The sequence below is a fragment of the Pleurodeles waltl genome, chromosome 1_1, assembly GCF_031143425.1.
Source record: "Pleurodeles waltl isolate 20211129_DDA chromosome 1_1, aPleWal1.hap1.20221129, whole genome shotgun sequence".
NCBI lineage: Eukaryota > Metazoa > Chordata > Amphibia > Caudata > Salamandridae > Pleurodeles > Pleurodeles waltl.
In genome coordinates, this window is record NC_090436.1 from 779,388,867 (window position 1) to 779,401,923 (window position 13,057).

Below are 13,057 nucleotides of genomic sequence, written 5' to 3' on the forward strand. Positions count from 1 at the left end.
GCCCTGAGGGTGAGTACACCCTCTTTGTGCCTCCTCCCAAGGGGAGGGGGGTCACATCCCTAATCCTATTGGGGGAATCCTCCATCTGCAAGATGGAGGATTTCTAAAAGTTAGAGTCACCTCAGCTCAGGACACCTTCGGGGCTGTCCTGACTGGCCAGTGACTCCTCCTTGTTGCTTTCTTTGTTCCCTCCAGCCTTGCCGCCAAAAGTGGGGGCCGTGGCCGGAGGGGGCGGGCAACTCCACTAAGCTGGAGTGCCCTGCTGGGCTGTGACAAAGGGGTGAGCCTTTGAGGCTCACCGCCAGGTGTTACAGCTCCTGCCTGGGGGAGGTGTTAGCATCTCCACCCAGTGCAGGCTTTGTTACTGGCCTCAGAGTGACAAAGGCACTCTCCCCATGGGGCCAGCAACATGTCTCTAGTGTGGCAGGCTGCTGGAACCAGTCAGCCTACACAGATAGTCGGTTAAGTTTCAGGGGGCACCTCTAAGGTGCCCTCTGTGGTGTATTTTACAATAAAATGTACACTGGCATCAGTGTGCATTTATTGTGCTGAGAAGTTTGATACCAAACTTCCCAGTTTTCAGTGCAGCCATTATGGTGCTGTGGAGTTCGTGTAAAACAGACTCCCAGACCATATACTCTTATGGCTACCCTGCACTTACAATGTCTAAGGTTTTGCTTAGACACTGTAGGGGCACAGTGCTCATGCACTGGTACCCTCACCTATGGTATAGTGCACCCTGCCTTAGGGCTGTAAGGCCTGCTAGAGGGGTGTCTTACCTATACTGCATAGGCAGTGAGAGGCTGGCATGGCACCCTGAGGGGAGTGCCATGTCGACTTACTCATTTTGTCCTCACTAGCACACACAAGCTGGTAAGCAGGGTGTCTGTGCTGAGTGAGGGGTCTCTAGGGTGGCATAATACATGCTGCAGCCCTTAGACCTTCCCTGGCATCCGGGCCCTTGGTACCAGAGGTACCAGTTACAAGGGACTTATCTGGATGCCAGGGTGTGCCAATTGTGGAATCAAAAGTACAGGTTAGGGAAAGAACACTGGTGCTGGGGCCTGGTTAGCAGGCCTCAGCACACTTTCAATTCAAAACATAGCATCAGCAAAGGCAAAAAGTCAGGGGGTAACCATGCCAAGGAGGCATTTCCTTACAGGGTTCCTGTATGGTAAATGCTTGTATTTCACTTACTCTTATAAGAGATGTGATAGCTATTAGGAAGGCCACTTTCCATGTTAAGTATTGCATCCCACAAGAGTGCATGGGTTCAAATGGTGGACCCATGAGTCGTGTTAATACAATATTGAGATTCCATGAAGGAACTGGTGGTGTTCTTGGAGGAATGATTCTTTTTAGACCCTCCATAAATGCTTTTATGACTGGGATTCATAAGAGTGATGTTGGATGTGTAATCTGCAGATAGGCAGAAATTGCTGAGAGATTTATTTCAATGGATGAAAAAGCTAGCTTGGATTTTTGTAAGTGTAATAAATAGCTTACAATATTTTTTGTTGATGCATGCAGTGGTTGAATTTGATTAGGACAGTAATAAACAAATCTTTTCCATTTATTTGCGTAGCAATGTCTTGTAGTAGGTTTCCTAGCTTGTTTAATGACCTCCATACATTCTTGTGTAAGGTCTAGATGTCCAAATTCTAAGACTTCAGGAGCCAGATTGCTAGATTGAGCGATGCTGGATTCGGGTGTCTGATCTGTTGAGTTAACAGATCTGGTCTGTTTGGTAGCTTGATATGAGGTACTACTGACAGGTCTAGTAGCGTTGTGTACCATGGTTGGCGAGCCCAAGTTGGTGCTACTAGTATTAGTTTGAGTTTGAGTTTTTTTGACTCAATTTGTTTACTAGATACGGAAGGAGTGGTAGAGGCGGAAAAGCGTAAGCAAATATCCCTGACCAACTCATCCATAACGCATTGCCCTTTGAGTGAGGGTGTGGGTACCTGGATGCTAAGTTTTGGCATTTTGTGTTTTCTTTTGTTGCAAATAGGTCTATTTGCAGTGTTCCCCAGTTTTGAAAGTAGGTTTGCAGTATCTGGGGATGAAGTTCCCATTTGTGTATCTGTTGGTGATCGACAGATTTGGATCCAACTGGTTTTGAATTCCTGGGATGTATTGTGCTATTAGGTGAATGTGATTGTGAGTCACCCAATGCCAAATCTTCTGTGCTAAGAGACAGCTCTGATGAGTGTGTCCCTCCCTGTTTGTTTAGTTAATACATTGTCTGTTTTGACAAGAATGTGTTTGTGGGCTATTAACGGTTGAAATGCTTTCAATGCTAGAACTGCTAGTCGTTCTAGTTGATTTATATGAAGTTGTCTTTGTTGAGTGTCCCATTGTCCCTGGATGCTGTGTTGGTTGAGGTGTGCTCCCCACCATACCATGGAAGCATCTGTTGTGATCACGTATTGAGGCACTGGGTCCTGGAAAGGCCGCCCTTGGTTTAAATTTATAGGATTCCACCATTGAAGCGAGGAGTGTGTTTGGCGGTCTATCAACACTAGATCTTTAAGTTGACCCTGTGCTTGTGTCCATTGTGTCGCTTGACACTGTTGTAAGGGCCGCATGTGTAACCTTGCGTTTGGGACAATGGCTATGCATGAAGACATCATGCCTAGAAGTTTCATCACAAACCTTACTTGATACTGTTGATTTGGGTGCATGCTTTGTACTACGTTTTGGAATGCTTGTACCCTTTGTGGACTTTGAGTGGCAATCCCTTTTTTTGTGTTGATTGTCACTCCTAAGTATTGTTGTATTTGACACGGTTGGAAGTGTGATTTTAGGTAGTTTATTGAGAACCCTAGCGTGAAGGGTTTCTATGACGTATTTGGTGTGTTGAAGACACTGTTTGCGAGTGCTGGTTTTGATTAACCAATCGTCTAGGTACGGGAATACGTGTATGTGCTGTTTACGGATATGTGCAGCTACTACGGCAAGGCATTTTGTAAATACCCTTGGTGCTGTTATCCCGAATGGTAACACTTTGAATTGGTAGTGTACTCCTTGGATTACAAACCGTAAGTATTTCCTGTGGGAAGGATGTATGGGTATATGGAAGTAAGCATCCTTGAGGTCTAATGTGGACATGTAGTCGTTGTTGTTTGAGCAAGGGAATCACGTCTTGAAGTGTTACCATGTGAAAATGATCTGATTTGATGTAAAGGTTTAGTGTTCTGAGATCTAAGATGGGTCTCAGTGTTTTGTCCTTTTTTGGTATTAGAAAATACAGGGAATAAACACCTGTTCCTTTCTGATGGTTGGGCACTAGTTCGGTTGCCTCTTTTTGCAATAACGCTTGGACTTCTAGTTGTAATAGATCCAAGTGCTGTTTGGACATGTGTGCTTTTAGAGGCACATTTGGTGGTAATTGTAGGAATTCTATGCAATAACCATGGTGGATAATGGCTAGGACCTACGAGTCTGTAGTTAGGTCTTCCCAATTTTTGTAATAATTTGAGTCTCCCCCCCACTGGTGTTGTGTTGGGGATTTGTGACATTGGAGTCACTGTTTTGTTTGTGGGGTTTTTGGACTTTGGAATTTCCCTCTTGTTTTAGGAAACTGTCCACCCCTATATTGACCCCAAAAACCTCCTCTTTGGTATTGGCCCTGGTATGTGGGTCTGTGAGGTTGAAGGTTGTGCTTTGGGCTTGAAAACCCCCCTCTAAAGGTGTGGCTTCCTAAAGGTGCCTCTGCTCTGTGGGGAGTAAAGCACGCCCATGGCTTTGGCCGTGTCCGTGTCTCTTTAGCTTTTCTATAGCTATATCCACCTCCGGACCAAACAACTGTTGTCCATTAAAAGGCATATTAAGCACAGCCTGCTGTATCTCTTGGCTTAAATCCAGAGTTGCGTAGCCACGCGTGTCTCCGAATAGTGACCGCCGTGTTCACTGTTCTGGTGGCTGTGTCCATAGCCGATCGTATCTGGTTGTTGGAGATACTTTGGCCCTCCTCCACCACTTGTTGTGCACGCTTTTGAAACTCTTTGGGAAGATGTTCAATGAAATGCAGCATTTCGTCCCAATGAGCCCGGTCATATTTTGCCAGTAGAGTTTGGGAATTGGCAATACGCCATTGATTGGCTGCAACCCTTTTTCCTGCTGCATCAAACTTTCGACTTTGTCGGGTGGTGGTGCATCCCCAGAAGAAGTCTGTAAGGAAATGCCTCCTTGCTATGATTACCCCCTGACTTTTTGCCTTTGCTGATGCTAAGTTTTGATTTGAAAGTGTGCTGAGGCCTGCTAACCAGGCCCCAGCACCACTGTTCTTTCCCTAACCTGTACTTTTGTTTCCACAATTGGCACACCCTGGCATCCAAGGGTACCAAGGGCCCTGATGCCAGGGAAGGTCTCTAAGGGCTGCAGCATATCTTATGCCACCCTGGGGACCCCTCACTCAGTACAGACACACTGCTTGTCAGCTTGTGTGTGCTGGTGGGGATAAAAAGACTAAGTCGACATGGCACTCTCCTCAGGGTGCCATGCCAACCTCACACTGCCTACAGGTATAGATAAGTCACCCCTCTAGCAGGCCTTACAGCCCTAAGGCAGGGTGCACTATACCATAGGTGAGGGCATAAGTGCATGAGCACTATGCCCCTATAGTGTCCAAGCCAAACCTTAGACATTGTAAGTGCAGGGTAGCCATAAGAGTATATGGTCTGGGAGTCTGTCAAACACGAACTCCACAGCACCATAATGGCTACACTGAAAACTGGGAAGTTTGGTATCAAACTTCTCAGCACAATAAATGCACACTGATGCCAGTGTACATTTTATTGTAACATACACCCCAGAGGGCACCTTAGAAGTGCCCCCTGAAACCTTAACCGACTACCCGTGTACGCTGACTAGTTTTAGCAGCCTGCCACACTCCAGACATGTTGCTGGCCACATGGCAAGAGTGCCTTTGTCACTGGGTGGAGATGCTTATCACCTCCCCCTACAGGAACTGTAACACCTGGCGGTGAGCCTCAAAGGCTCACCCCCTTTGTTACAGCACCCTCGGGCATTCCAGCTAGTGGAGTTGCCCGCCCCCTCCGGCCACGGCCCCACTTTTGGCGGCAAGGCCGGAGGAGATAATGAGAAAAACAAGGAGAAGTTACTGGCCAGTCAGGACAGCTCCTAAGGCAACCTGAGCTGAGGTGACTGACTTTTCTTGCAGATGGAGGATTCCCCCCCCCAATAGGGATAGGAATGTGCCCCCCTCCCCTCAGGAGGAGGCACAAAAAGGGTGTAGCCACCCTCAGGGCTTGTAGCCATTGGCTACCAGCCCCCAGATCTAAACACCCCTATATTTAGTATTTAGGGGCTCCCCAGAACCTAGGAACTCAGATTCCTGCAACCTAAGAAGAGGACTGCTAAGCTGAAAAACCCTGCAGAGAAGACGGAGACACCAACTGCTTTGGCCCCAGCTCTACCGCCCTGTCTCCCCACTTCTAAAGACACTGCTCCAGTGACGCTTTCCACAGGGACCAGCGACCTCTGAAGCCTCAGAGGACTGCCCTGCATCTAGAAGGACCAAGAACTCCAGAGGACAGCGGCTCTGTTCACCAAAGACTGCAACTTTGAAACAAAGAAGCAACTTTGCAACAACTTGCGTTTCCCGACGGAAGCGTGAGACTTGACACTCTGCACCCGACACCCCCGGCTCGACTTGGAGAACAATCACTTCAGGGAGGACTCCCCAGCGACTGAGAGACCGTGATTAGCCAGAGTTGCCCCCCCCAGGAACACCTGCAGAGGGAATCCCAAGGCTCCCCCTGACCGTGACTGCCTGCTTCTCAGATCCCGACGCCTGGTAAAGACTCTGCACCAGCAGCCCCCAGGACCTGAAGGATCCGAACTCCAGTGCAGGAGTGACCCCCAGGAGGCCCTTTCCCTTGCCCAGGTGGTGGCTACCCCGAGGAGCCCCCCCTCCTTGCATGCATCGCTGAAGAGACCCCTTGGTCTCCCATTGAAACCTATTGAAAACCCGACGCGTCTTTGCACACTGCCGCCCCGCGCTGCTGAGGGTGTACTTTGTGTGGACTTGTGTGTGCCCTACAAAACCCCCCTGGTCTGCCCTCCAAAGACACGGGTACTTACCTGCTGGCAGACTGGAACCGGGGCACCCCCTTCTCCATTGAAGCCTATGCGTTTTGGGCACCACTTTGACCTCTGCACCTGACCGGTCCTGAGCTGCTGGTGTGGTAACTTTGGGGTTGCTCTGAACCCCCAACGGTGGGCTACCTTGGACCAAAACTTGAACCCCGTAGGTGGTTTACTTACCTGCAAAAACAAACTCTTACTCCCCCAGGAACTGTTGAAAATTGCACTAAGTGTCTAGATTTAAAATAGCTATATGTGATTTATGTGAAAAGTATGTATGCTATTTTGATTATTCAAAGTTCCTAAAGTACCTACCTGCAACACCTTTCATTTGAAGTATTACATGTAAAATTTGAACCTGTGGTTCTTAAAATAAACTAAGAAAATATATTTTTCTATACAAAAACCTATTGGCCTGGAATTGTCTAGGAGTGTGTGTTCCTCACTTATTGCTTGTGTATGTACAACAAATGCTTAACACTACTCCTTTGATAAGCCTACTGCTCGACCACACTACCACAAACTAGAGCATTAGTATTATCTCTTTTTGCCACTATCCCACCTCTAAGGGGAACCCTTGGACTCTGTGCATACTATTCCTTACTTTGAAATAGTGCATACAGAGCCAACTTCCTACACACAATCTCTTCTGTAACTACTGACTAACAATATAAAAAACAAATTTTATTCTATAAGTACCACAGATCTTTTAGGACGCCTGAAAAACAGATGGGAAAACGATGCTGGTGCACTGAAAGCTGTGGAATGGGAAGAAGCATGTAAATACCCCCAGAGGTGTTTGGACTGGTCCAATTACAAATCCTGCATCATTTCCAATTTACACATCAAGTACATTCTGCTAGGGTCACACAAGATAAGTGTCTATGGAGCTACAGGTGTGAATGAACCTTCCTACATGCAATATAGGAACAACCTCAGGTGAAGGCATTTCGGAGAAGAGTTGGGGGAATACCCATCTAAGGCGACTGAGAATTCAGTGACCTGAAGGCACAACTGGCATTGGAGGGATCTGGGGTGATAACATTCCACCAAAATATGGAGTAGAAATCCATCAAACATTAAGAAGCAACATTGAGGCTGCAGGGTGCACAGGTAGCACTAGAATTGGATTGTTGTAGTGAAAATATGGGCTGGTCAATGAGGGCCAAAACAGTAGTTTAGGAAAGCAGAGATGCACAAATTTGGGAATGACAGGAAGAAAGCCAGTGACGATAGACAAATGAATAATAAAGCTCACCTTAAGAATAGGTGCACCTGAAATTGTTAGGGCTGACTGAGGAAGTACAGGAAGCAATTAGATGGGAGGCCCCTCAGCATAAGTGACAATGGGATTGATTAAGCTGATAGCAATTTGGTTTCGGATATGTCTGAAATTATAGCTCATGGAAAGCCCTTCAACCCAATGGGCATTGCATGTCAGGCTTCAAGGATCCCCTTTATGAAAGGAAATTTGAAACCTGTGTACACCGAGCAGTTCTACATAGAGGCAGATACAATGACAATAAGGATTGAGACATTCTCAAAGTGCAAGGCAGATGGAATTTCAGAAGGATTTTGACTTTATAGCTCCTGGGCCTCATCCCAGCAAAGACCATTACCAATTTTCCCATAGGAAGGCAGGTCAAGTAATGGCTGACACTGCAAGACTGCTCAAAGAAAGAAACCAGAGAGAAGCAAAGTCAGAGTCCCTCTTCATATCAGACATAAAAGCAGGGTTTGCATTGACCCAGAGAAAGTCACACTGAATTCAAACCACCATTTGAAGGAACACTATCCCACTACTTAGTTACAAAACACTAAAAAAAACAACTGTATATGTAGGGCATTTATAAGGTGAGCACCTTGGTGCAAGGGAATGGAGCGTTGTATGATGGACTCTGGTGAAAGTAGGAAAGGACAGGAAATGGGGCTAGAGTAGATTTATGGTAGAACAGTATTGTAAAGAAATGGCTCCCTGTTGCAGTTACCCCCCACTTTTTGCCTGATACTGATGCTGACTTGACTGAGAAGTGTGCTGGGACCCTGCTAACCAGGCCCCAGCACCAGTGTTCCTTCACCTAAAATGTACCATTGTATCCACAATTGGCACACCCTGGCATTCAGATAAGTCCCTTGTAACTGGTACTTCTAGTACCAAGGGCCCTGATACCAAGGAAGGTCTCTAAGGGCTGCAGCATGTCTTATGCCACCCTAGAGACCCCTCACTCAGCACAGACACACTGCTTACAAGCCTGTGTGTGCTAGTGAGAACAAAATGAGTAAGTCGACATGGCACTCCCCTCAGGGTGCCGTGCCAGCCTCTCACTGCCTATGCAGTATAGGTAAGACACCCCTCTAGCAGGCCTTACAGCCCTAAGGCAGGGTGCACTATACCATAGGTGAGGGTACCAGTGCATGAGCACTGTGCCCCTACAGTGTCTAAACAAAACCTTAGACATTGTAAGTGCAGGGTAGCCATAAGAGTATATGGTCTGGGAGTTTGTCAAACACGAACTCCACAGCACCATAATGGCTACACTGAAAACTGGGAAGTTTGGTATCAAACTTCTCAGCACAATAAATGCACACTGATGCCAGTGTACATTTTATTGTAAAACACACCACAGAGGGCACCTTAGAGGTGCCCCCTGAAACCTAACCGACTATCTGTGTAGGCTGACTAGTTTTAGCAGCCTGCCACAAACCGAGACATGTTGCTGGCCCCATGGGGAGAGTGCCTTTGTCACTCTGAGGCCAGTAACAAAGCCTGCACTGGGTGGAGATGCTAACACCTCTCCCAGGCAGGAATTGTCACACCTGGCGGTGAGCCTCAAAGGCTCACCTCCTTTGTGCCAACCCAGCAGGACACTCCAGCTAGTGGAGTTGCCCGCCCCCTCCGGCCAGGCCCCACTTTTGGCGGCAAGGCCGGAGAAAATAATGAGAATAACAAGGAGGAGTCACTGGCCAGTCAGGACAGCCCCTAAGGTGTCCTGAGCTGAGGTGACTCTAACTTTTAGAAATCCTCCATCTTGCAGATGGAGGATTCCCCCAATAGGGTTAGGATTGTGACCCCCTCCCCTTGGGAGGAGGCACAAAGAGGGTGTACCCACCCTCAGGGCTAGTAGCCATTGGCTACTAACCCCCCAGACCTAAACACGCCCTTAAATTTAGTATTTAAGGGCTACCCTGAACCCTAGAAAATTAGATTCCTGCAACAAGAAGAAGGACTGCCCAGCTGAAAACCCCTGCAGCGGAAGACCAGAAGACGACAACTGCCTTGGCTCCAGAAACTCACCGGCCTGTCTCCTGCCTTCCAAAGATCCTGCTCCAGCGACGCCTTCCAAAGGGACCAGCGACCTCGACATCCTCTGAGGACTGCCCCTGCTTCGAAAAGACAAGAAACTCCCGAGGACAGCGGACCTGCTCCAAGAAAAGCTGCAACTTTGTTTCCAGCAGCTTTAAAGAACCCTGCAAGCTCCCCGCAAGAAGCGTGAGACTTGCAACACTGCACCCGGCGACCCCGACTCGGCTGGTGGAGATCCGACGCCTCAGGAGGGACCCCAGGACTACTCTGATACTGTGAGTACCAAAACCTGTCCCCCCTGAGCCCCCACAGCGCCGCCTGCAGAGGGAATCCCGAGGCTTCCCCTGACCGCGACTCTTTGAACCTAAAGTCCCGACGCCTGGGAGAGACCCTGCACCCGCAGCCCCCAGGACCTGAAGGACCGGACTTTCACTGGAGAAGTGACCCCCAGGAGTCCCTCTCCCTTGCCCAAGTGGAGGTTTCCCCGAGGAACCCCCCCCCTTGCCTGCCGGCAGCGCTGAAGAGATCCCGAGATCTCTCATAGACTAACATTGCGAACCCGACGCTTGTTTCTACACTGCACCCGGCCGCCCCCGCGCCGCTGAGGGTGAAATTTCTGTGTGGACTTGTGTCCCCCCCGGTGCCCTACAAAACCCCCCTGGTCTGCCCTCCGAAGACGCGGGTACTTACCTGCAAGCAGACCGGAACCGGGGCACCCCCTTCTCTCCATTCTAGCCTATGTGTTTTGGGCACCACTTTGAACTCTGCACCTGACCGGCCCTGAGCTGCTGGTGTGGTGACTTTGGGGTTGCTCTGAACCCCCAACGGTGGGCTACCTTGGACCAAGAACTGAACCCTGTAAGTGTCTTACTTACCTGGTAAAACTAATCAAAACTTACCTCCCCTAGGAACTGTCAAAATTGCACTGTGTCCACTTTTAAAACAGCTATTTGTGAATAACTTGAAAAGTATACATGCAATTTTGATGATTTGAAGTTCCTAAAGTACTTACCTGCAATATCTTTCGAATGAGATATTACATGTAGAATTTGAACCTGTGGTTCTTAAAATAAACTAAGAAAAGATATTTTTCTATATAAAAACCTATTGGCTGGATTTGTCTCTGAGTGTGTGTACCTCATTTATTGTCTAGGTGTATGTACAACGAATGCTTAACACTACTCCTTGGATAAGCCTACTGCTCGACCACACTACCACAAAATAGAGCATTAGTATTATCTATTTTTACCACTATTTTACCTCTAAGGGGAACCCTTGGACTCTGTGCATGCTATTCCTTACTTTGAAATAGCACATACAGAGCCAACTTCCTACAAGTATCAAATAAAGGGACTAACATTTCAGAAGCAATATGGATTAAAAAACAAAATGGATTCATAAAAATATGAGAAACAGATGGAAGAGCTGAGCCCTGTGTTTAGGGGATCGCCTAGAGTTTAAAGAACTGAGTTATTGACTTACTTGGCGGCACACGGACTGTCAAATTGCCTGGCTACCTTAAAGCAAGATAGTAGCATTACCCCAGTGATGTAGTAGGTTTTTTAAAAACATTTGTTTTGCCTCAAGCTAAAAGGCAGGGAAAAAGGATGGGAAGCAATACTGCTGTATGCATTTTTAAACCAAGGTTAGCCGAGAATATAGCTAGATTAAGGAACAAATAAATGAGTCTCTTATAGCCATTTATTTTAAACTGACACCTTTACTCTTACAAAATATAACTACTCTGTTAATTAATGAAGTTCATAATGGATTAGGTGAATCTGCCACTTCTGAGCATAGTTTAATAGGTGAGGAGATTACATCCATGCCAATGTAAACTTACATGTATGACTTCAGGTATAAATGCTTCTGGCTTTTTGATACGGCCTCTGCCTCCTCCCCTTGCACCACCTCTATTGCCACGACCAGGACGAGAGAGACTTCCAAAATTTATATCAAGCTGAGAGGTAATGTCGTTAGTAGGCCTACGAAAATAGTGATGTTCGTCATCTTCATCTTCCTTTAGACCCTAAGAAAAAAATATACATACATACCACATTAAAAAGCTTCAAAGGAGCCTTCTTCAAATTTAAAAAAACAACTTAATCTTTGGAACTACACAGTGAACAGGTCATACGTGCAATGTACAGTTTAGTCCAATCGTGAAAAAAATTATTCTGCTCAGCAAGGCACATAATTACCTAGTGTTACTTTCATCCTTTTGCTCATAATCTTGAGGGAAGTGACTTAAATTGAGGCGATTAACCACTTTGCCACTAACATGTTTCCCTCTTGGTGTAGATCCCATTTTTTTAATTTGTGGCAGTTTGTTCTTCAAGCTTCATAACTATCCCAGACATGATAAAATCCAAACATAGCCTCCCTCCTCCAAATACCAATATTTGAGATGATCACGGTACTCAGCAGTTTGATTTTAGAAACATGGAATGAATGTGCTGTGCAAGAACAAGCCACTTTTAGAAAAAAGTGGCAACAAAAAGGTTTGCTGTACCAAGATAATCTTTTTGCCAGCTTTTGAAACCAGCAAAGTAGGACGAAAACCCTCCTTTTACTACACGGTTTCCAATTTTCTAAGTATGTGTCACATGGGGTCAGAAACTCATCTCTCAGCAGCAGGCTGAGACAGACCAGTCAGTCCTGCACTGAACAATTGGGTAAAATACAGGGGCATCTCTAAGATGCCATCTGTGTGCATTTTTTTAATAAATCCAACACTGGCATCAGTGTGGGTTTAATATTCTGAGAAGTTTGATACCAAACTTCCCAGTATTCAGTGTAGCCATTATGGTGCTGTGGAGTTCGTTTTTGACAGACTCCCAGACCATATACTCTTATGGCTACCCTGCACTTACAATGTCTAAGGTTTTGCTTAGACACTTTAGGGGCATAGTGCTCATGCACCTATGCCCTCACCTGTGGTATAGTGCATCCTGCCTTAGGGCTGTAAGGCCTGTTAGAGGGGAGACTTACCTATGACATAGGCAGTGTGAGGCTGGCATGGCACCCTGAGGGGAGTGCCATGTCGACTTAGTCATTTTCTCCCCACCAGCACACACAAGCTGGCCAGCAGTGTCTGTGCTGAGTGAGGGGTCCCTAGGGTGGCATAAGACATGCTGCAGCCCTTAGAGACCTTCCCTGGCATCAGGGCCCTTGGTACCAGGGGTACCAGTTACAAGGGACTTACCTGGGTGCCAGGGTTGTGCCAATTGTGGAAACAATGGTACATTTTAGGTGAAAGAACACTGGTGCTGGGGCCTGGTTAGCAGGGTCCCAGCACACTTCTCAGTCAAGTCAGCATCAGTATCAGGTAAAAAGTGGGGGGTAACTGCAACAGGGAGCCATTTCTTTACACTACCCAAATGCAATTAGTGAGAAAAGGATAAAACCCAGGCGTGAACCCAGAAATGTATAAACGTCGCTAAATTCAGAATATTTCGTTTTCAAAGGGGGCATTTGTATAGATTATGCAAGCTTTTACCCACACAAAAACTGCTCTTAGATATACAAATGTGAAGTTTAGAAAGGGGGGAGAAGAAGTGAGGTGGGAGAAAGGGAAGGTCTGAAACAGTTTTATGTTAATTTTTGCACTGAAGGCAGGCCTATTGCTCACAATGGTTTAGT

General features: G+C 46.8%; 1 protein-coding gene across 5 annotated transcripts in view; it reads right to left on the reverse strand.

The window, feature by feature from the left end:
* HABP4 (hyaluronan binding protein 4) overlaps positions 1 to 13,057 on the reverse strand; it is a 139,494-nt gene that overhangs the window by 78,395 nt on the left and 48,042 nt on the right. For all 5 annotated transcript variants that reach the window (XM_069227823.1, XM_069227806.1, XM_069227837.1 and 2 more), the window contains one exon: positions 11,259 to 11,444. In XM_069227823.1, the coding sequence (XP_069083924.1) occupies positions 11,259 to 11,444 (186 nt within the window). The remainder of the gene's footprint in view (positions 1 to 11,258; positions 11,445 to 13,057) is intronic.